Here is a 25,075-nt window from a genome sequence, read left to right as displayed (position 1 = left end):
GAAGAATTAAGACAAAAAGAAAAAGAGTTTGAAAAGAATAATGAGGAAATAAGAAATTTACTTGCAAAGTTGGTAGAAACTAGTGGATCCAAACCTAGGATTGTTCCAACTAGATCTCAAATAGGAAAAGAAGTTAGAGTCCCTAGGAGTATGCATGAGGAGGAAAATACAAAAAGAGAGGAAGAACTTAGAAGAAAAGAAAAAGAAAAGAAAATAGAAAAGAAAGAAAAAATGAAGAAAAGCATAGAAAAAGTTCAAGAGTGGTTAGAAAATGAAAAACAACAAACACTCTTAGAGAAGAGTAAGGAGGATAATGTTTCCTCCAAAGGGCTTATGCTTGAAGAGAGTCACTTTCCCATTGAAAATGATTTAAAAGAAACTCTTTTTATTCATCAAGACCTCAACTCTTTCTCCCATGTTGCCACTAGTCATGAAGTGGAGATTCAAAAACAAACCCTTTTTAAAGAAAAAGAATCTCAACTTCAAGATTTAGTGAAGAAGAAATGGACTTCACTTAGTTCCACTTCTTGTGCTACTTCCTTGGTGGTGCCCAAGGTAGATAGCCTTCCTTTGTGTAGGACTTTTCCTACCTTAGTTGTGTCAATAATGCACCCAATTTATGGAATATATTATTTGTTGGATATAACATATGAACCTTCAAGGTTCCTTGTGACAAATTCTTTTCATAACTATCCAACAAATAATATAATCCAAAATTGCTTAGGAAATTTTCTAGTTGTATTTCCTTTGTTTTCTAGGAAATGCCTAGGTTACCACATAGGGTACTTTAGGCAAGATGTTCTAGTTTTTAGGACTAATGCATTAGTGTGCTATAGTTTTAGTCTTTTTACCTTTTTAGGTTTTAGTTATACACCTAGACTTCATCATGGGGAGGATCCTATCCTTAGCATTAGGGAGTCTAGTCTTTTTAGTTTAGAAAATCTTTTTAGCATTTTTAGTGGCACTCCTCTTAGGATGCACTTTCCATGTATATCATATACTATTACCTCTCATGCTTACTTTTATGTTTTTGTTGGTCATGACGTCCACCATAAAGAACCTCTTGATTTGAGGTCAAATCCTTTTCAAGAGGGAGAGAATGATGGAATAACACTAAGGTCGAGAAGACCAAGAGGTGATATACTAAAGGAGGCAAGAGGAATGGGATAGTAAGGCCATTTTTTGGACCTTAGCTCCTAGGTTTTATAGCATTTATTTCTTTATTCCTATTTTGCCCTTGTCTTTAATTTCCTATTTTACCCTTGTATTTTGGGGTATTTTAGTCATACAATTTATTTTACTTGTATTTCCAATTTTACCCTTGTATTTTGGGGTGTTTAGGACTTAGAATTTATTTTCTTTTTTATTTCCCATTTTACCCTTGTATTATGGGGTGCTCTAGATTATTAGGGTTTTTAATTTTGGGCTAGGGTGTTAATTAGAGGGTGACACATTTTTGGTGCTTATTGGGTCTATTTTTGGTGTTAGAAAGGCTTAGGCCCAAGTGGAGGGCAAAGGTTGCATGGTCTTATCATGCACCTAAATATAGTCAATCTAAACCCAAAAATTCCATCCTTGGCCACCAAGTTGCATCTAGGGTTCATTTGCATTTCATTTGGAATGCATTTGCCTACTCCAAATGCAACCCTAGATGCCTCCCCTCCTATAAATACCCAACACCCCACCACTTGTAAATACTTTGGATTATATGATATTGAGTGAGCCTTTTGTGCCTCAAAATCCATCCTTAGTCCCTAGGATAGTTTCGGCTAGCCACCTCCTATCTCCACCCTTGGAGAATAGGAACCCTAGAGTGGCCTCCACCTTTCATTGGAGTGAGCCAACCTTGTGAGCAACCACCACCATTCCTAAACACCTTCCGCCACCCTAAACACCTTCACGCAAACCATTCCTTTTTCCCACCCCAAAAATCTCCTTTGTGTCTTCCCTTTGGTGAACAAGATCAAGGGCAAGGACTTCCTCTCCCTACAATACATTATTCATGGAAGGAGGAATCCATCAAGTGTACTTTGACAAGTTTGATATATTTTTGCTTTCGATTAGTTGTTAATGAGGTTGGCTTTAAATTGATTTTTAATAAATGGGTAGAGGTGTCATATTTAGTCAAATCAAAGTAGGTTGGTTCTTCCAACCAATGCATTATGTTTTTTTCATGTTGTATATGTGTACTTTGACAAGTTTGATATATTTTTGCTTTTGTTGTTTTGTTGCATGATTTTACCTTTGTTTACCTTTTGTATTATCTCAACAAATAAAGGGAGTAAATGGCTAGTAGAAATGGTTGTGCAATAATTGATGCTTTATAAACCTTAACATAGGTAGTGGGAAATCATAATTTTCGTGGAGTTAGCAGAGCTGCTTAATACAATGGGTTGGATCATTTTCAAAGGAACAATTCACCTACTTTCAAGAGAGGCTACAATCTTATTGTAGCTCATGATTAGTTGAGGGAAATTGGGAAGACTTTTTATGCAATGGTGTGTCCAAATGGATAGAAGGTATCCCTTAGTTTCTTCATACTTATTAAGGAGGCTAAGTATTGGCAGAAAAAACACTCGCCAATGTTTGGTCACTAAAGTTAGAGCCATAACTTGAGAGGTTTTTAAAGAAATTTTCTTGGAGAAGACTTTCCTAAGGATTCTATAACTAAAAAGAGGTGGAGTTCCTAAAACTCAAGTTATAAGGAAGCATGATTGTCATGAAGTATGTAGAAAAGTTTGTGCAATTATCATGTATTCCCCTTACTATAACCTTAAGGTGAAGGAAAGATCTAAGTGTTGTAATTTCATCAATAGTTTGCACTTGAAGATCAATTAGTTTGTTAACTACTAGGAGATTGGCCAATTTTTCATACTAGTGAACCGGTGTGGGATCTATGATAAGGATAACAAAGTCAAGGCAACACATTATAAGAGTGCCCCATAAGCAAAAATAGGTTTGGATGTTATGATCATGGAAAGCCTTACTCTTCCCTAGCAAGTCAACATAGTAACCATTTTAGTGGACAAAAGTACATCACTATCTCTCCAACTAGTGATTGAAATGGGGGAGCTACTCTTTCTACCCGACATAGAGGTGAAAAAAGTGTGGTTATCTTGGTCTTGAAACAAAATTTTGTCTTGATAAGGAGGTGACTTGCTTAAATTGCAGGAAGCAACAACCTATTGGAAGATAATGTCTATATCCTAAGCCCCTGTTTGTTTCCGCTAATTTACTGTTCACGACGAACGAAAAGCGAAGATGGAACGTGTTTGTTTCGAGTGAAATACGAAGAAAGAAAATCGGGGAAAAGCGGGAGAGCTGTACGGAGGGTTCTTCGATATTAAACCATGGAGAAAAGCGGAGAAAGCCACATCGGCAAGGATTGAAACACGTGGTTGCCCTTCTGAAAATCACGTGCATAATCGATTATGCATGACACATAATCGATTATGGGCCAGCATAATCGATTATGCATGGCACATAATCGATTATGTGCCATACATAATCGATTATGTGCCTAGAATGAGCCGTTCTCAAACTGGAACAGGTCGTTCCAAACTAGTAAATTGGCTTAAAAACCCTAGTTAAGAACGAACCGTTCCAAATTGGCTGTTATAGGTAAAAATGCAATCACAAATTTGTAATGTTAAAAATTTCTTAATTTTTTAATTGGTAAAAATTAACTTGTACAATTAACAAATGTATCTTCATTTCATTCTAATTTATGTCAATGATTTATCAATTTTTTTAATTTATTAATTAACTTTCAAAAAATTTATTGTACATTTTTTATACTAATAAAATTATATTATTTAAATATTGACATCAAAAAGTGGAAATATAAAAAAAATAAAGTAATACATATTTATAAAATTAAAATAATAACATTCATAAACATTAATAAAATAATGTTAGAAAATATAATTATCATAATATATTTTGTTATTATTATTTATTATTATAAATATTATTATTATTATCATTATTATTAATATTATTATTATTTATTATAATTAGTATCATTATTATTTATTATGATTCTTATTATTTTTCTGATATTTATTATTATTATTATTATTATTATTATTATTATTTATTTTTTTAATAAATTATACCTATTAATATAATTTTATTGTAATTATTATTATTTACGATAAATAATATTATACTCATTTTTAATCCAGGGGTAAAATTGTAAATTACATATTCATCTATTAAATTTTTAATTTTTATCTATCATTAAATTTAAAGAAAATATTTAAATTAAATTATTTTTAAATTAAGATTTTATATTTATTTTTTTAGTTAAAATGTTTATATTTATCTTTTAATTATAATAATTATAAACTTTTTTTTAACCTAAGGGCAAAATAGTAATCTTACAAAATCATCAATTAAAAAATTTATTTTTATCTATCACATCAATTAATTCACTCACAAACTTTCTCTACACTTTTCACTCACTTTACCTTAATCCAAACAATCTCACTTTTCACTCACTTTCCCTTCAAATCCCTCCTTTTCCACTCCACCTTTTCCATCCTCAAATCCAAACAAAGCCTAAGAGAAAGCAAAGGAGTGGTGGTTAGAGTTCTCAAATTTTCGATTGAAAACTACTAGGAGAGTCTTTGCTTTTAATGATATTGAAGTCTTAGAGTCTAATGACTTATTTAAAGGCACATGTCTCATAAATGACACCCTTTTAGTTGTATTGTTTAATTCTAGTACAACCCATTATTCTATATTCCTTACATGTGTTAAAATTATGAATTTTCCTATGTCACCTTCAAAATTTGTTTTGGTTAATTATGAAAATACCAACTAGTAGTTCCATAATTACTTCTAATGTGTGTTTAGAATATTTGGTTTTGGTTTCTGGTAGACAATTTATAGTTGACTTAATTTGTTTGTCTCTTAGTTAATTAAATATAATTTTGATCTATTTTGATAAGACTATTGTATTTTTGTGAGAATAAGAGTGTATAATTTATTACCACCAACCAAGTAAAATCATCTTTAAAAGAAAAATCCTAAATATACACAATGTTTGCTTCTTTAAAACTTGAGAATAAAATTGAGGTTATTGACATCTCCTTAGTTAGAGAGTTTCCTTAAGTTTCCCCAAACGATGTATATAGTTTACCACTTGAGATAGAAGTAAAGTTTTACATGGACCTGCACATACCTTATATATGACTTATATCCATAACACCTTATAGGATATCTTTTATAAGATAGTTGAGCTTAAGAAACAAATACAAGAGTTGCTAGAAAAATAATTTGTTAAGCCTAATGTATCTATCACCTTAGAAGCCCTTGTTCTGTTAGTGAAAAAGAAATATAGGAGCATGAGGTTATGCATAGATTATCATCAATTAAACAAAATAACCATAAAGAATAGTGTTTGAATAAAGAATATGCAGGTCACCTTCAGTACTGGGTTTGGTGAGATAGTGAAGTGTGATAATGCCAAATATATGCATATATATATATATATATATATTCAATTTAGGCAATTACTAATATAATTCATGCTTATAAATATTATTTTTGGTCACAAAATACTTTGTCAAGAGTTAATTTTTAATTAGGATTTAATTGTTTAAATATTAAGTATTTTTAATTTTTTTTATTTAGTTAGAACACAAGAAAAGAGTAATTTGAAAGTTACAAATCTCAAGGGACAACTACTGCTCTGAGCCACACAGAAGACTTGCTCAAAGCGAGTAAAATTCGTTCAAAGTGACCAAATTAAAGCTCAAAGCGAGCCAAGTCAAAGAGCAACCTTAAAGATGATGATCAACTCGCTTAAAGTGAGCAAGATACTCCCTCAAAGCTACCACATAAGGATGCTCTAAGTGAGTGAAGTTAGAGAGCAACCTTGAAAGATTAATCAACTCGCTCAGAGTGAGCTACTTGGACGCTCTGAGCGAGTGAAATTCACTCAAAGCTATCACTAGAGTGCTTTGTGCTATTGAAGTTAGAGAGCATCCTAGAAGCACATACAAGTTCGCTTAGAGCGAGGTATATGGGTGCTTGAGTGAGCATATATAACCTAAAAGGCCACTAGAAAATATTATAAAAATAGGGTCTCCATGAGGTCTTTAGATCAATGCATCAATAATTTCTTAGCATAATTCTAGAAAAATTAGAGAGAGTTATTGGGAGGTTACTTTTGTAATCACGAATCACTTAAAGGTCTCTCTTTTGTTATGTTATCCTTAGTCATGAGTGGCTAAACCTCTACTATTGGAGATTAAGTTAACTATTGGAACCATGTAATTTTCTTTGTATTTTTCATTTAATAAAGTCGTTATTTAGTTAATTATTTTATTCTTGTACTTAATATTTGTTGTGGCCTAATCAACCTATGTATGATTTAATATTTAAGTTAGAAAAACCTTTTTAAAATTACGACCTAGATAAAATGTTGATAACATTTATTGTCAAAGAATTGGAATAAATTTTATTAATCAACTTTTGGTCCCCTGATCTTAATGCATGATTATTTAACAAAAATTATTAAGGAATTGGAATTTTCCTTAAACAACTTACGATTTCTCGTCTAAGGAATTAAAATTTAAATATAATTGCAGACTGTCGAGTTGAATATATAATTTTAATATTAAATAGAAAATTAAGAGGTTTTATATGGACAAGTTAATGAATCAATCTCTGACTATTCTCATCATAAGTTTAAACTCTTCACAATTAACTACTTTATTTCATTTCACTAAATTTAATGATTCTTGTCAAAAATCTAATTTTTTTATCAAATTATCTGTTTAATACCAAAATTATATTAAACAATTATAACTCAAGTCCATGTAAATTCGATAACTTGAACTTTTATCCAATTTATTACCTAGCATAATTGATATACTTGCCAAAAGTCTATCAAAGGATGATGGTGTAAACCACCTACAAACACTCACAACTAAGTCACTAAGAGAATAGTCAGAGTAGCAATAAAAATATTAAGAAAGTATGGCCAAACTTGTGATGTGAGTCACTATTCATAGTGATCATGGTAAGAGACAAAAAATTGTTATACTACATCGATAGGTTGTTACAAAGTGCATTGCGTCACATGTGCGTTGTCAAGCCCTAATGTGACCATGTTAACAAGTGTCATAAAGTTAACCTTAACATGTCTAGGTTGGCCTTAAGATGACCAAGTTGACCTATGTGTGGCCAAATCAGTCTTTGGTATGGTTAAGTTGAACTTGTCGTGAGTATGAGTGGGCATATAGGTCAAGGTTTGTGGATTGGTTCATTTAGCCCGAGGCCTTCGCTAACATAGGCTTTTTTTTTTTTTTTTTTTTTTTTTTTTAAATTAGTATGATATCATAATGAATTTTTTGGCCTTGATTATGATGCCCGCAAACTTCAGGAGCTTAATCTACAAAGTTTGTTAGCTAATTCGTTTAACACTAAGACTTAATAATGTTTCTTTTTTTATTGGTGTATTTTGACTTTTAAAATTTTGATATTAAGATTTTGATCTTTTTATTAGAATATGCAAACATTGATATGTTAAAATTATAATTTTTTTATTAAAAATGTTTGATGCTTTTACAAATGTATTTATGCTCTTTTTTTATAAGTATTATTTTTTTTCACATTTCAATTAGTATTATATATCAAAATCAAACTAGTGATTGATTGAATAAAGGTATTAAATCGGTAGATTATTTGTTGGATCAGTAGATTAATAATTGAATAACATGAATCGATATATTATTAAAGATATATTTATATTAATGATATACAATAAAAATAAATTGTTCCATCTACTCAAGGGAGCATCGTCAGTGTAGTGGTATTTCCATCCTATATAGATGCAAGTGATCATGGTTCTATACATGGTTCAAACATGGAACAAAGTGTCCGCAAGTCGTGAGTATGTGGATTTCAAATTTTCAATGTATCCTCATTTATATATTATCATCCTACATGTCAATTTCACCACCAACATATTCAATAATATCATCACCTCCATTCCTTCTAGGAGATTACTTGCGTGCCCTTTCGGAATAGAGGGTTTAGGTGCCCTCTGTACAGACATCCAATCAGGTCATGCCACGTGGCCACTTACTCCATGTCACCCAGGGTGTTGAAACTTTGACCTGAAATCGGGTAATTGGATCTGATCCGCCCCTGCACCATGATCCAACAAACCAACCCGAATAGAGGGTCCCTCTTTTGTCCAATTTGTAAATGCATGCCACCTCATTTTCACTACTACAAAAAGGATAATCTAAGTCGCTCAATCTAAGTCGGTTTATTAAAAACCGATGTAAAATAAGACGCGGTGACATTTTTATAAATAAAAGGAATGTAATCTAAGACGGTTTAGACAATACCCGTTGTAGAATAGCCTAAACAAATATATCTACAACAGTTTATAGTAAAACCGACTTAGATGTTAAGTGATCTACGTCACTATTTATATCAAAATGACTTAGATGGAGAGCCAAAAATAACCTCGCGCGTTCTCTCTCAATTCATGCGCGCCCTTCGGTCTCCCATCCACGTTCTCTCTGGCCTCCACCTCCTCCGTCCTCCGCTCCTGCGCCCGCCACATACTCTCCTTCCCCCCCTCTTTCCACATTCTCTCACGTAACTATAACTGCCCCTTCCGCTCACTAAACCCTAAACCCTCTATTCTCTATTTCCCTAACTCATTGACTAACTCTCCTCCGCTCACTTCCTCCGCAGGACGTTGCCCCTTCCGCTCGATTGCGGTTGCCTCGATGATTCCGCCATCGTCTCTGTGCAGTCGTCGGAGAAACAACTGCAAAGAGAACCTTGCGTTTCGTCTTGTGGAGGTGTTCCCATGACTTTGCTTTGTTATGTTCTTTGTTTGAGACTGTTCTGGCCTTTCTTCTTCTTTGTTCTCTGTTCTCTTTTGAATTATGAACAATTTTTTATTTTCAGTTTGGATTTTTAGCATATATACATGAACAATATTAAATAGGTTAACCAGGGAATGGAAACATATACTTGCTTTTATCACATGGCCAACTCTTTGTAGACTCGAGGATCCCTTCCACCAAATTCCATGCTCAAACTCCAATTAAAACATATTCCACATTCAATTTATATTTCCTAACATTTCCATATGTTAATAATATAATACATAGACAAAACATTGTTAGATCATGTGCCCTTGCCTAGCTGCACCTCTTAATTCTTAATATTTATCTTGATTTTCTTTGGTACTCAAATATTCTCTAATGTCTCCTTGAAAGAAATAAATATATTCTCTGTATGTTATCTTAATCCTATAGATTCTCTCTGTTTTTTACCCTCCTCCGCAAGATAGAATTTCTTATTATTTTTAGTACAGTAGCACTTTTTTTCCTTCAAGTAAAACAAGTAAATAAAGACAACCTTTCTTCTGATCTGTCATATATTTATTCAGCAAATTTGAACCTTTTAAAACTACATTATATTTCATGGGGGGGGGGGGGGGGGGGTAAATTGGTTCATTTTTTTCACCCCTCGTTTTCATTGTCTTGAAATTTTCTGACAGTGGTCCTAATAGTGCAGCAAAAGTTACCATCCTTCATATTTGTCTTTTTTAAAATTTGAATGAGGTGGCGTCAAATAGTGTATTCTTAAGAATGGATGCAGGAGAGTGAATGGGAGAAAAATTTGGAATATGGACTGTTAATGCATTGTATATTATTTGTGCTGAATCCAAGGAAAATTGTTGGATTGACATGCCAAACATTTATTTTTTGTGCTAAAAGTTTATGGGGACTATGTTGGTTGGTGGGATTGTTAGGACTAGTCCCAATATTCAATAAACTAAGAATGAAACTATTTTTGGTTTGTGCTTGTGTATGGCCTTTTTGGCAGTGGTTTGTTCATCTATTGACATTTCAAGGTTCAAAGGATAAGGTCAGTATTTTGAGAAACATTTATCCTTATTATGATATTTTTGCAATTTGCAGGCACTTGCCATGGAACTTGTGAGATCTAGGAAAACAGTGAACCGTCTTTATGAAAATAAAGCACAAATGAATTCAATATCGATGCACCTTGGAGAGAGTGTTGGTAGGTTTTTCCATGTTTTATTAGCCTTAACTTTATGTTGCCATATAACAAATTAGGACCATCTAAGTTAGTTACTTGTGCTTGATACCAGGTTTAACTGAAGAGATTTAATCTTCTTTAATCCCTCTTATTAACTGAATAGTATGGGTAAATTTGTTTAACGTAAGTGAATTTGTTGATTGATTTGTTGTGAGGAAAATAATCACCTGACTATCGGTTGCTTCTGTCTTTACGTTTTAGTTTTTTAGGTAGAGAGGAGAAGATGGCTGGGATATTATTCTGGTGTGCAACATGTATATCAGTTTGAACATTGAAGATTTGTTGTGTGAGTCACTTAGAACAACCTGCTGGCGGTCAAAATTACAATTTGATTGTGGGAGCACAATCTTAATAGTAAGATTGTGTGGTTTTTCAATTTTTTCTGGCTCAAGTGATCCTAATCCAAGTCGGACACAATTTTGTGTGATCAGTGAGTGACTTGTGAAATCTTTTTTGAAGTTGACTGACTGATCTTACCAAGTTTGCTGAAACTGACCCATTATTGTTGAAGACCTGACTGATCAAAGAGCGCCGAGGTTATGAAGATTGTCAATAACCTCATGAAGGCCCCTGAGATGGCTGTTACAATGCAAGAATTTAGCAAAGAAATGACAAAGGTATGCCTGCAACCCTTTTTAATGCAGAAGAATACCACTGTTTCAATTCCATCTGGGTTAGAAAACATAGTTGCATTGGTAGTTACAAGGAATGTTGTTCTTTCAGGCAGGAGTTATTGAAGAGATAGTAAATGATGCCGTGGACACTGCACTAGATTCCGAGGACATAGAAGATGAGATAGAAGAAGTTGAGAAAGTGTTGACCGCAATAGCTGGTGAGACAGCTGCGCAACTTCCTGAAGCCGTGAGGAAAGAAAGGGTTAAACAACCCGCTCAAAGTGTTGGAGCCGCCGAGGTATGTGCAGTTAGTTCATTTTTCTCATAAACAAGGCTCTGTTTCTTGCCTCACACGTAACACCAATCATGGAATACATTATTATTTGTAGGAAGATGCTATAGCTGAGGGTGTTGATGATGAGGAAGAAATGGAAGAAATTAGGGCCAGACTTGCTAAAGTTAGGTCATAAACAAGTTTATTGTCTCGCAGCCTCTACCGTTAACCCTTATATCTTGTTATAAGAGAGAGATGTTTGACAACAAAAGTGATGAATGCAATTACCGTGTCTTGAAAAGGTATGTTGAAGTGGTTCTGGATACTCAACTGTTAATAACAATTCACTAAGTGAATCAACCTCCCAAGTGCTGAATGCAATTACCGTGTGTTAATTATGACTGTACTGGATTGCTTGAACTAGATTTATGTTGACCTTTCTTTCTAGATGCCTCTTAATGAAGTAGTGCTTCTGATTGGCAGGTTGAGTGTATACCTTGTCTTTGACCTGGAGAGCCTTAAAATTAGATGGAACTTGCATTGTCTTTATGGACTTGCTGTTCAAAAATTAGGCTGTGATGACTCTAAAATCTCTTCTGACATTCAAAATCATCACTAGAGCCACTCAAACTGTTCTTGGTGCATGGTTGCATCTTATTTGGAGTTTTGAATTTTTCATTGGAATCTAATGCCTCTCATATTTAATGATTTGTTTTTTGTTGCTTGTATTCTTGGTAGGGGTGGGTATACAGACCGGTCCGGCCCGTTTAAGGCCCGGTCCGTAAAACCCGTGTTTTATACGGGCCGGATAAGCCCGGTCCGTAAAATAAATGGACTTATTTTTTAAGTCCGTATCCGGCCCGCCAAAATCCGCGGATAACGGACCGGTCCGCGGGCCTAAATAATGGTTCAAAAAAATAAATTTAAAAAAAATAAAAATACATAAAATTAGAAGAAAAAAATATTTTTTATTTATAAGCTAAATTTTATCATACTAAAATTTATCAATAGTTAAAATGGTTTAAAATACTAAATATTAAAATATTAAAATAAAAATAATTACAAATACTTAAATAATAGTACCAAACTTTCAATAATAAAAGCATCAAAATGTCATAAAAGTAATTCAAATGACAAATACCTACCAACTAAACATAATTTTAATGTCATAATAATTTAAAAAATTAAATACACAACTTAATATTAAAATCATAATATTTAAAAATATTAATTAGTGAAGTCCGCGGACTAGCCCGCGAGCCCGCGGATTAAATCCGCTAAGTCCGCGGACTTCAGGGGCCGGGCTCAAAAATTAGACATAGTCATACGGATTTGAAAAAAACGGGTCCGTTATTTGCGAAATCCGCGGACTTACGGACCGGTCCGCGGACCTGGGTCCGTCTACCCACCCCTAATTCTTGGTTTGTTTGTTATTTTGGCTCAGTCAACTGGGTTTCTTATATACTATTCTTTAATTCATTTGTCTTGGCTTGTTTTTCACGTTCTTGGTTCCAGAATCTAAAGGGAAGTCCTTGGAGGAGTTGAGTGGGGAGAACGAAGATGAAGAAGGTGATAATGATCATGAGCAGCAACAGCAAGGTGCATCCTCTTCTGGTAGGACAGTTCCAGTTTAAGTTGATGCTATATATATATATATAATAGTACAATGTCATTAGTGATGTTCAAGGAGATGTAGATGAAATTATAGTATGTATGGATCCAATAATAGAAATGTTTTTAAAAATATTTCTGATTCGTATCCAAACATTTTCTAAATCTTAAATTGTTATATATCAAAATTGCACACCCATAGTGTGCAGATATATATATAAATACATGGTTACACGTGCATGCAGCAGAAGATATAGTTTAGTTTGGGATGGTTTATCATAATAGATTTCCAGATTCCATGCTTTCATTTATCCAGATCAACTGAGCTTGTCAATTCAACTTGCCTTCTGCAGCTCACAAAAGTTCTCTCACATGCATGTTATGTTCTTTTTCTGTTTGTAGAAAAATCTTTACTTGTGTAAATAAAGTTAAGTAATTAAACAACACTGGTGGTTGTTTAGATGAGATTCTGTGCGATTTTATTCAACTCTGATTTTGCCTGAATTAACTTATCATTTGAGAACGTTTAAAATAAGGGAATATATATAATTGATGAAATTGAAACAATTATAGGAAAAAAAAATACCAGGTATATTTTTATTACACATCTTGTTTTTATATATACTTCCCCTCATGATGAATATCTCCCTGTACTTGGTAAACACCAAAACACAATTATGATTATGTATAACAATACCTTCTTAAGAAACTAATGGGGCAGTGTCACAAACTTCAACTAGTTATTTCTAATAAACTCAACCCTTAACAATAAGTAGTGTTTTAAATAATAAGTCAAAGTAAATATAACGATTTAGTTCTTTTAATTATAATTATAGTTCTAAACTTAAATTTAAAGACACCAACATATGAACCTTATAATTAGATTTCAGAAGTTAGCCAGATTATCTTATGTGCCTTATTTGGTTCTAATTTTAAATCACCTAGTACTGTCTAAAATATTGGTCATCATGGACATATATACCATTACCAAACACTGACCCCAAGTTGAGTCAGTTAAGCTGATGGAAAATTTCATGATAAAGAATCATAGTTTGTGTGTGTGATCTTCTCTGAGCACCATATACTTGTTTGTTATATAAGTGTGTTGCATTGTATCTGTTGCGTTATTGTATCTACAGTTTATTTTAGGAAGAATTTGAGTTTTGAAATTACTTATGTTGGTTATTTTCTTGGTATTTTTTTTATTAATACATGCAGGTTTTCTTGTGATTGTGTAATCTGGGCATTTCTCCATTTCTACAGTTGTCACGTATTAATGAGACTACTATTAAGAAGGTGACCCAAAAGGTATGTCTAAATTATACATGTCTTTATCATCTAATTGGGGAAATTTGTTTTTAGAAAAATTTAGAAATAGATCATGTTGAAAGGTCTAATATTACATGTAAAATTTAGAAATAGGTGAATGTGGTTTCAGTATTAGGCTGCCCAGTGCATGTCTAATGTAGTGTGACCTAATTTTTTTTATCTTCTCTTCTCCTTGTAAGAGAAAAACTCTTCTTTATGGATACTAGATTAGCCTCTCTTGATTTTCAAGTATATTGTTTCTTTAGTATTATATATATTATATAATGATGTAATTGAGCCATTTCTATAATGATAACGATCCCAAATTGGTCTCTGTTGGTTTCTCTTACATTGGATAATTGAATCAGTTTTTTCAGGTTATTTATAATTGAATCAGTTTTATTTTAAAAATTAACCTGGTTTAAAAAAATACAATTTATAGCGGTTCTAAGCAAAAATTGACTTAGATGTATATATGCACATCTAAGTCGGTTTTGAATAAAACCGTCTTAGATGTGCATATATACATCTAAGTCGGTTTTGAATAAAAACCGTCTTAGATGTGCATATGTACATTTAAGTCAGTTTTGATAAAAATCGACTTAGATGTATGTGCACATCTAAGACAATTTTGTAAAAACCAACTTAAATGTATAAATACATCTAAGTCGGTTTTTAAAACCGACTTAGATGTATTTATACATCTAAGTCGGTTTTTACGTAACCGACTTAGATATGATCATTCATCTACGACGGCCTTATCTAAGTCGGTTTTAAAACCGATGTAGATATGACAAAATAACTGACTTAGAATACAATCCTTCTGGTAGTGTTTGTTTGCATTGAAACGTGGCTCCATCTACTTCTCTTTAATCGAAGCTTGTCTCCTTTCGTGTTTCGTTGCCTCCATCTTCTTCTCTTAAGGCAAGGTTGTTTCCCTTCCCATCGTCGTGTTTGGTTGGATCAGGTGTTGTATCTCCGTTTCCATGTTGTTTTCCTTTCGTGTTTCCTTGGATCCGCTCTTGTATGTCCATTTCCATCTTCTTCTCCTCATGCATGTTGTTCTCTATTGTGTGTTTTTCTTTGTGTTTGTTTCCATTTGAAAACCTTGTAGGTTGTTATTGTGATGAAATGTTGTGTCGATTTCCATTTGAAATCGATTTGAGTTCAAAAAAATCACAGCTGATTTTCCAGTTTTGTGTGTGGTTCCGAAGGATACGCACCCGTAATCTGAAGTGAACAGTTAGTGGTAAGTTAAATTTTGCTCGATTAAGTCGTAATAAGTTTGCAATTGTGGTCGAATTGTATTTAATTCGCTAGTCATCTACTGTTGGTTTGACGAATGACAACGATTCGCCAATAATATAATGTGGTAAGTTATATTTTCATTATTTTGGCGTATTATAGCCTTCTTTAGGTTCTGTTACTACTTGTAACCTTCATGCAGTGTAGGATTTTCAGTATTCAATGTTGAGAAATTTAAGTTTGAAAAGAAAAATCGAGTTGAACTAAATAGTTTGTGTTGCATTGAATTTGGACTATTATTGACTGTGTTTTTGGATAATGTGTATTTTGGTGAAATATATGATCAAATATGGATAATTTATATAATATAAGTGTTAGTGAAACAAATATGTTACGTGAATAATGTTTAATTTTTTTCCATTAGTTGATTAAGTAATTTTGTAATGCAGATGTCTAACCTTAATGACGAAGGGTTTGTTAATTTAGATGATCAGAAGGAAATGAATGTTTCTAATAACAATGCATCAGATGAAGAAAGTAGTCGAAGTGATGTCGGTTTTGGTAATGAGGAAGATGATGCGCATATTGATAGTAATCATAATGAATACAAAAGTTTTATGGATTTGACTGTAGACGACATATTGGGTTTGGAATTTGGTAGTGAACATGATGCATATAAATTTTACTTTGCATATGGTAAATTTCATGGTTTTGGGATTAGGAAGGATGACATTGGTCATGATGCAAATGGCAAAATAGTAATGCGTCAATTTTTATGCAATAAAGGGGGCTTAAGAGACAAAAAACATCTTATGAGAGATGATAGAAAAAAGGGGCATAGGCCTCTTAGTCGTACTAATTGTAAAGCCAAACTTCGTGTACGGCTTGATCCAAATACAAGTAAATGGAAAGTTGTGTCATTTGAGGAAGGTCACAACCATGAGATGTGCCACTCAAATTATGTGCCATTCATTAGGACTTATCGCGGATTGTCAAGTAGTGATAAGGGTCAAGTTAATTCTTTGCATGAACATGGGGTTAGAGCATGCCATATAATGGGATACATGATGGACCAAAAGGGAGGTCATTTAGGCATTGGGTTTAATAAGAAAGACCTTTTTAACCACATTGAGCGATATAGACATTCTAAAATCCAAGATGGGGATGTTTTGGCTGCCTTAAGTTATCTTCAAGGCAAGGCTGATAATGATCCAATGTTTTATGCTAAATATATGTTAGGAGACAATGGAAAAATGGAACATTTGTTTTGGGCTGATGGTACTAGTAGGTGTGACTATCAATGTTTTGGCGATGTTGTTGCATTTGATAGTACCTATAAGAAGAACAAATACAAAAAGCCTTTGGTAATATTTTCTGGAAAAAATCATCATGGGCAAATTGTTATTTTTGGTGCTAGTTTGATTTCTGATGAAACCACCGATACTTATAAGTGGGTGTTAGAAGCTTTTTTGGAAGCTATGTCTCTTCAGCAGCCTAAGGGGGTAGTGACAGATGGTGATGGGGCTATGAGGGAGGCAATTAGGCAAGTATTTCCTATGGCAACACATAGACTTTGTGCATGGCATCTACAAAAGAATGCTTGTCAGAATGTGAAGAATTGCAAATTTTTAGCTGATTTTAAAAAGGCAATGTATGGAAAGTTTACCCCTGAAAAGTTTGAAACATTTTGGAAGGAAATGGTTAGCAAAAACCAGCTTGAAGGCAACAACTGGATTTTGCAAACGTATGAAAAAAGGTGTATGTGGGCAAATGCTTATCTACGAGATAAATTTGTTGCTGGTATTAAAACGACGTCTTTGTGTGAAGGAGTAAATAATTGTATTAAAACTTATGTGAGGAGGAAAAACAACATGGTTGAGTTGTTGCATAATTTGGAACAATCTCTAAGAGATTACAGGTACAATGAATTGATTGCTGACTTTAATTCATTTTATACAGAACCTGTTTTGACAACTTCGCTTCAAAAAATTGAGAAACAGGCTGCAAAGTTATACACACAACATGTTTTCAAGTTGGTAAAAGCTGAGATACTTGATGTTGGGGCAATGAATGTAGTTGAGAGGACTGAAAATGGTAACAAGGTAGTATTTAAGGTGGAGAAATACTCTGAACAACATCGTATACATGAAGTTGTGTTTGATACTGAAGAATGTAAATTTTTTTGTGATTGTATGTTATTTGAATTTTGTGGAATTCCTTGTGGGCATATTATATGCTCAATGCAGCTAGATCATATCACCTTGTTTCCTACAACATTAATATGCAAGCGTTGGATGAAGGATGCGAAGAGTTCAATTATTTCGTCATATGATGTAGGGAATAATGATAGTGAGATGAGTAATGTGGCACGTCTTAGTGTTTTGGCTTCATCTTGTAATAGACTTTGTGAAATGGCAGCCAAAAAACATGAAACTTTCAATTTCATCAGGGAAGAGATTTTGAAGTTACTTGGAAAAATAGAAAAGAAGAGTGTTATTGGATTGGATAATGAAACATATGATCCTAATGTTGTGAAGACTAAAGGAGCCCCACAGAAAAAGAAGTTGACCAAGAAAAGGAAATGCTCAAATTGCCATAAATGTGGGCATATAAAATCTAAATGTCCTTTGCTTGATTGTATAGAAGATAATTTGATTAGTATTGACGAATGGTTTGATTCAGGGGATGATGGGGTGCAAGACAATGTAATTTTTATAATTCAATATTTGCGTAAATTATTTGTAGTTGAATAATTTTTTTATATAATTATTTTTAATACATGTTAATTGCAGGTGCAAGAAGACATTCGTCGTAATGAGTTTGACATGAATGATAGTACAGATGCAGAACAAAGTTCCCAAAATTATGTAATAAGAAACATGATGTGTCTATGGGTTTGGTTTAAGTTTTAGTTGATATTTTTTGAAGTAGAGATTTTGACTTTATTTTAATTAAATGATTTACAGATACGTAGAAGACAAATTAGACTTGGGGGAGGTGATAAGGGTCAGCAACAAAGATCCTGAAAAATGGAGATGGTAAAGGATATTGTCCCGATGGTTGTGTCTGTTACAATTATTAAATAGAATAAATTAAATTTTGGTATCAACATTATTGTTATTTATGATTTTATTTATTTTGTTTATTTTTTAAATGTGATGAGACAGGGAATTGGCATTGGGAAGTGGCTGGTAAAGTGTGCAATGGATGAAAAGTAAAAAAAAATTAAGTACTATGTTAGGGTTATTCTTTTTAGAGTAAGTTTTATTTGTTTGTGTTGGGGAAAAATATCATGAATACAAAAAAAAAAATTGAATGACATTTGTGATTGAAGGAAAAGGCAAGTGGGAATATTGGTACAACTTCTATGGATGATTTTAATGAAGTTGGAGTAACGGCAACTGGTCTTCCTTTCAATTCTAGTCATGTAGGTGGTAGGCATGATTTGGTTTTACGTGTGATACATAGGGATTGTGGTCCTAGTGATATGGGTGAAGGTCCCCAGTTAGATTTGAAAATATGTTGTACTCATATTATGTGTGTGGAAGATTGTTTAGTTGTATGAATTTAACATTATTTTAGTAAATATTATCAAATATTTTATTGGAAACATTGATGTGAATGTGAACAGTTCTATCAATTACAAACAGTGATTAATTGTTAACAAAGTTATTAGCAAAATAACTTTGTTAACTAAAAATAGAAGTAAATGACATATTTAATGTATAAAACTTATTTATGTAATTTTATAGTTTAAATGTTGAAGCGAATAAGATGATGACTAGGGCTAAATTTAAAGTAAGTTACAAGTGGATAGAATAAATATTTGTTAACATAATTCTTATACTTTTATAGTAGATGCATAATTTTGAAGATAAAGATTTTTGTAACATTAGAAAATTATAATAAGACTGAAAATGTTATTGGAATGTCAAGTTATTAAATTACACAAAAATGATAAATTTAAATGTTTTAACTATATTTGTATGATAACAATGTATAGAAAATATAAATGGTTTATAATTTTGTTAGACAAAAAATATATATATAACATGATAATAAATAACGTAACCGTGAAAGTAAATTAATGTAAATTTAGTATAGGTTAAAATATAAATGACAAAGGAAATACGAATAAAAATGGTATTTTATAATAACAAATTTTAGTGAAAAAATTGTATTTTAAAATAAGTAATATAAAATATAAATGAAGATAATAAATACGGTACTTTGGGAAAAAGAATTTTATTATATTGTCCTTAAAAAAAATATTTCACAGTATAATAAAAAAAATTAATTTATTTGTTAATAATGAGCCATGTTTACTTAAAAAGTTAGGGTTTCAATACCTTACGAAGTTAAAAAATATTTAACAAAAACATTGATGATAAATAAAAGTTGGGAACTGTCATGGTACCCACGATAATTAAAGGATTTTGGTACCTCAAATTATGTGAACAAATAAATTTAAAAGAAATAAATTCAAAATAACATAAATTTTGGATTAAAAATTTATACAAGATGAATCAATCAAAAAGATTAATTCAAAAATAATAATAAAAGGTCATTTTTTATAACAAATTAAATTTAAAAGTAATATAATTAAAAAATTAAAATAAATACTATAATAATATTTTAAAAATATTAAAATAAGAAAGACAAATAATAAATAATACAATTGAAAAATTAATTTATACCATAAATTCAAAAAGTTAAAACCAAAGAAAAACTAAAATGTATTAACAAAATATTAATATTAAACTATTTAATTATAATATATGCCATATTAAAATAAAATTTTAAAAATATAAAAATAATATAAACATATAAAAAAATTTATAAGGATAAATTATTAAAAATATTAAATTAAAATAAAAATAAAATAAGTAATTACAATAAAAAAATTTAAAAGGCTGTATCATTACTCCACAATGTAGAATTTTCCATAAAAGTTTACGGTTTAGGTAAACATAAGGCGTAAAACTAATAGGTAAAAGTATAAAATATGAAGAGGAATTTTGTACGTGAAATATATATGTGGTCTATATTGTGTTAAACCCTAAAGTATAAAATTAATATAAAAAAATATTGAATTCAGATAATATAAGATATAGTCCATTATGAAATTGTACGACATTCGACCTAGGTATGGAGTACATGGTAATCCACAAATGATAAAAACATACAGATAAGATAATGACACATACTTGAATCGCATGCATTGCGTTGATTGAGCCTGCAAGCCAATATCACATTCTACAACATTCTACCTAGGTATGGATTACATGGTAATCCAGTAAACATAAAATCATATGCATACAGATAGCATACAGATAACATATTGGCATCATATAGATGAACGAATAAGCAAAAAAAACCAAATTATATATATTTATAAACAAATATTAACAAACCAGTGATTGTTCGAAAAATAAAACAAAGAACAACATTAAAAAGTTCGATAAAATACAGAAATGGAAGGGACGCAGATCAAGCCCGAGTGACAGAAACCTCCAAAACGCCTCCCCCTTCCTTCGTCCAAAAGTGAACCTTATCATTCACATTAAATTTGCAAACACGCTGGAAGTCATACCATCCTTTTGAAAAGAGGCCTTGGTATGGATACCACAGTATATGCCATATAGCCTGAGTCCCGTTTGGGAGAAATACATTCACCCAATGTGGACAATTTCTGAAATATTTGAATACCATGTTAGCCGGTATTGCCTACAAAAATAAACGAAAACAAATATGTCAAACCTATACGAGATACAAAAAATAATTCCGGACAAAACAAGAGCAAAGGAAAACAAAAATATGTTAAAGAACAACCAATATTACCAGTGGCTTCCCGGGGGACCTCCTTGCAGCCGTAATAGTAGATGACCATAACAACTGCCTGTCATTCTGTTCCATTTGTTGACCAGCAGCCAACATTGTTGACCGATGAGGGGGCAAATTTGGTGGTGTAATTGGAGTAAAACATGCGCAAACAGTAAAAACAAAGTTGCTATCACCCAAATACTGAAAAAAAAAATCAACCTGGCTTTGTCTAGGGCGTAGCTTTGGACGATTATTTTTATCCCCTCACCAAATAAAGCAACTTCCTTGTTTCCCTGAAGGCAGACGTTAACCTTAATTTGATACGTATTGCCGAATTGGTCTTCGGCAGTGACGTGGCTAGACAATTCATTTCCCCATTTCTTGAAAAAGAAATTAGGAATTTTCAATGTTTCCTGAAAAAAAAAGCCATGAAAACCCTAAATTAGTGGAACTGTTTCGTCGTCTAGTAATGAATAAGACAAATAAAGAAGAAGGAAATTTTTTACCGAATCAGTGCGTAGTGCGAGCTGGAAGTTTGCGTCTTGATAGCCTTGCTTTAGTGGGACTCTGAGAGTCAGATTAGGATTTTAGGGTTGGGGTTGCGCATATAGCACAAGAGCAAAACAAAAGAGACTGGATTAGGGTTTTGAATATGTAAAAACAACAGTTGTGTAAATTAGGAAAAGAAAAAGTAAATAAAAAAATTAGCCAAATAAACAAACGAAGCGAGAATCATAATACCTACGAACGTTCGTTGGCCATGTTCGAACATGGAACAACAGCATGGTTGCAGCACAGGATAAGAGAGACAGATTAGGATTTTAGGGTTGGGGTTGCGCATATAGCAGAATAGAAGAGCAAAAGAAACTAGGTTAGGGTTTTGAATATGTACGAAGAACGGTTATCAAAATTAGGAAAACAAAAAGTAAAAAAAAATTAGCCAAATAAAGAAACTAACTGAGAATCATACCTACGAATGTTGGTTGGGCATGTGCGAACATGGAACAACTCCATGGTTGCAGCAACGCAGAAGAGAGTCAGATTAGGAATTTTGGGTTGGGGATGCGCAAATAGCATAAGAGAATTCCAAAAGACACGGTTAGGGTTAGGGTTATCAATATGTAGGAAGAAGAGTTATGTAAATTACAAAAACAAAAAGTTAAAAAAATTATGCATCTGAATTTTGAAGCGACGCCATGTATTCACGAGGATGGGAAGAGATAGTGGGTTCAAAGTTGTCATTATTGCGCATTGGAAAAGAAAGTCGGACCAACTCCCCCCATTATCACTGATCATGTCATCCGTGCAGATGTCATTATACTATTGATGTGTTTAGGGTTTTGCGTCCAGATTTTACGTGTGCAACGTTATCATTGTTGCTTGGGAGTTGGGATTCTTGGGAGTCACTTTTGGTACTATAAGGATACATTGAACACACCTCTTTTGACTGTTTACATACGTTTAAGTTTAATTTTGTTAACTACACCAACTTCAAATTGAATAATTAATAAATTACTATTCATAACTACACCATATTGAATATGTATAATTTTGAATATAAAATTAATATATTGATTATTAAATTACATTAATAAATTTAGAATGAAATAAATTTTATTTAAATATAATTTAACATTTTTTTTACATATAAGTATAATATTGAATTATGAAATTTAATATAAATTTGTAAAAAATAGAAATATTAATTCCATATTATTGTTTGATAAAATTTAATTTAATAATAAAACATACACATACATTATGTGATGAATAATAAAATATGAATTTTTTATATGTTGTTTATGTTAATAATAATTAACGTTCATTTTAGTAAATGTAAAAAAATATGTTTTTTACGTCCGCTGGCAATAAATTTTTGTTATTACGAATAAATTTTCATAATTTTAGGTGTTTTTTTTATAAGGGAATTTATTGTATATGTTTACATTTAATGTCTTTTAATTGGTATATTATTGGAATTTAAAGTTATTAAATTAAACAAAAATTATAAATTTAAATGTTTTAACTATATTTGTATGATACCATTAAGAAAAATATAATATATGTTAACTTAAATAAACAAACAATTTTATATTTTTAAAATATTATATATGTATATATATATATATAAATATTGAAATTATGATTTTATAAAAATTTTAACAGGAATTATTAAAATTACACAATTAATCAATTATCATATATTAGGGAATAAGACTGTTCAAAAACATATGCAGGATTTAGGATTTAGGGGTTAGACTTGAATTTGAATCCTCTCTTGCAATATTCTGTCTTCAGCATTTCTCCTACAACATTAATAGCCATAGAGCTTTGTTTCGATTTGAAGATGGAAAAGGAGGAGTGCAAAAGGAGGAATTTGAAGGGAAAGTTAGTGGAAAGTGAGTTTGTTTGAATTAAGGGAAAGTGAGTGGAAAGTGTAGAGAAAGTTTGTGAAAGTTTGTTAGTGAATTGAATTATGTCATACATATAAATGAATTTTTTAATTGATAATTGTGTAACATTACTATATTGCCCTTAGGTTAAAATCAACTTTATAATTATTATAATTAAAACATAAATATATAAATTTTAACTAAAAAAATAAATCTAAAATATTAATTTAAAAATAATATAATTTAAATATTTTCTTTATGATAGATAAAAATGAAAAATTTAATAGATGAATATAAAATTACACTTTTACTCTTGCATTAAAAATGAGTATAATAAATAATGATAAGAATAATAATAAATATTAGAAAAATGATAAGAATCATGATACTAATTATAATAAATAATAATAATATTAATAAAAATGAAAATAATAATAAATAATAATGAAAATCACGGGAAAGAAACAACAATTTTGTTCGCCTTTCGTTGCTCGTGAACAGTAAATCGATGGAAACAAACACTACCTACATATATCTAATAACTTAAATTTATTCTTATAATTAATATAACTTTATAAATGATTAAATTTGAGGCATTAGATATATCTAATGACTATTAATGTTGCAGGAGAGATGCTAGAGAGAGAATATTGCAGGAGAGGATCCAAATTTGTTAAACATGTAGTTGCCATCCTGACCTACAACATTCAACAATGAAAATTAACTAACTTTGACGAATCTCCACATACTTATAATATAAAAAAAAAAATTATGGAATAATTTTACAAACTGGCCTAAAATGTTTCACATACTTTCAAAATCCAAATAATTTTAAACAAAAATTAAAAAATATAAGTTTACAACTATAATTGATGAAGAAGAAAAAAATCCAAATAAAATAAAATTTCAAAATGTAAATCCTTTCACCCGACATGTCAGTATGAAATCTTCCTCACCTAAAAACGAACACAGAAACATATCGTCAGAAAATAACACATTCATAAAAAAATCACAATAGGAAATCTCAATATTCATTAACGAAACATAATTAATATCATGAACGCTACAATCATTGAATTCCAATATCGTATCAGAAATTACATATGCCCAATGTCACAGATGCATATCGTGTTGGTCACCCTACTGGAGACGAGGAGGATACACAACTAATACATCGTATGTAGAGCTGTCAAACTGGGGTGGGACCCGTGGGCCAACCCGGCCCACCTTCAAAACGGGCCGGGTTGGGCAAAAAAAAATTGAAGTTTTATAGTAGGTGGATATATGTCAACCCGGCCCACTTTGACCCGGCCCACCCGGGCTAAACCCGTCGTGGCCCGGGGGGCCCACCAAGCCACCAATTTTTTTACAATAAAAATTTAAGTTAAATTTGTAATTAATTTTGTATGATGGTATATTGGAAATTTTTATTTTAGACTTTTATCATGATTTGTATTTAATTTTGTATGATGAATTATGACTTATCTATACTAATATATAAATGGAATACTTCTTTTAGTAACCACCTTGGTCTCCACTTTTTGCTGACCATTATGCCCTTTCATTTTAAAAAATTAAAAAAATATTATTTTTTTCAAAATGAAGACCTTAAATTTAATAAACTAATTATAACATTAAATTAACTTATACTTATTACTTAATTTTTTTTTATCTTTAATAGAGGCACGAAGTGCCTTGAC

At 31.6% G+C, this 25,075-nt stretch overlaps 2 protein-coding genes across 4 annotated transcripts; both read left to right on the top strand.

The window, feature by feature from the left end:
- Positions 1–8,471: 8,471 nt before the first annotated feature.
- Positions 8,472–14,248, top strand: LOC145951336 (putative vacuolar protein sorting-associated protein 24 homolog 2). 3 transcript variants are annotated; one of them, XM_083062968.1, is made up of 8 exons: positions 8,472–8,625; positions 8,725–8,834; positions 9,966–10,068; positions 10,309–10,724; positions 10,831–11,019; positions 11,111–11,297; positions 12,511–12,594; positions 13,825–14,248. In XM_083062968.1, exons 4-6 carry the CDS (start codon positions 10,647–10,649, stop codon positions 11,189–11,191), a joined length of 348 nt encoding a protein of 115 aa, XP_082919094.1. In that variant the 5' UTR covers positions 8,472–8,625; positions 8,725–8,834; positions 9,966–10,068; positions 10,309–10,646; the 3' UTR covers positions 11,192–11,297; positions 12,511–12,594; positions 13,825–14,248. The 3 variants fall into 3 exon arrangements, with proteins under 3 accessions (XP_082919094.1, XP_082919093.1, XP_082919095.1); XM_083062967.1 differs by having other exon boundaries at positions 12,511–12,609; XM_083062969.1 differs by lacking the exon at positions 13,825–14,248 and adding an exon at positions 11,479–11,634 and having other exon boundaries at positions 12,511–12,838.
- Positions 14,249–15,169: 921 nt separating this feature from the next.
- On the top strand, positions 15,170–18,769 carry LOC109811679 (protein FAR1-RELATED SEQUENCE 5). The gene is made up of 4 exons (XM_083062966.1): positions 15,170–17,864; positions 17,952–18,026; positions 18,126–18,197; positions 18,327–18,769. The coding sequence occupies exons 1-3, from the start codon at positions 15,603–15,605 to the stop codon at positions 18,183–18,185; spliced, it is 2,397 nt and encodes a 798-aa protein (XP_082919092.1). The 5' UTR covers positions 15,170–15,602; the 3' UTR covers positions 18,186–18,197; positions 18,327–18,769.
- Positions 18,770–25,075: the final 6,306 nt, after the last annotated feature.

The sequence above is a fragment of the Cajanus cajan genome, chromosome 1 (assembly GCF_000230855.2).
Source record: "Cajanus cajan strain Asha chromosome 1, NIPB_CcT2T_4, whole genome shotgun sequence".
Classification (NCBI taxonomy): domain Eukaryota; kingdom Viridiplantae; phylum Streptophyta; class Magnoliopsida; order Fabales; family Fabaceae; genus Cajanus; species Cajanus cajan.
This window is presented reverse-complemented; position numbering and strand designations above follow the sequence as displayed.

What these genes read in the sequence shown, in the direction of transcription:
- LOC109811679 (XM_083062966.1), top strand. Translation starts at nt 15,603, where the DNA reads ATGCAGATGTCTAACCTTAATGACGAAGGGTTTGTTAATTTAGATGAT. An exon ending in ATGATGGGGTGCAAGACAAT is followed by an intron (nt 17,865 to 17,951) that starts GTAATTTTTATA and finishes TGTTAATTGCAG; the next exon opens with GTGCAAGAAGACATTCGTCG. An exon ending in AACAAAGTTCCCAAAATTAT is followed by an intron (nt 18,027 to 18,125) that starts GTAATAAGAAAC and finishes AATGATTTACAG; the next exon opens with ATACGTAGAAGACAAATTAG.
- LOC145951336 (XM_083062968.1), top strand. Translation starts at nt 10,647, where the DNA reads ATGAAGATTGTCAATAACCTCATGAAGGCCCCTGAGATGGCTGTTACA. An exon ending in TTAGCAAAGAAATGACAAAG is followed by an intron (nt 10,725 to 10,830) that starts GTATGCCTGCAA and finishes TTGTTCTTTCAG; the next exon opens with GCAGGAGTTATTGAAGAGAT. An exon ending in AAAGTGTTGGAGCCGCCGAG is followed by an intron (nt 11,020 to 11,110) that starts GTATGTGCAGTT and finishes TATTATTTGTAG; the next exon opens with GAAGATGCTATAGCTGAGGG.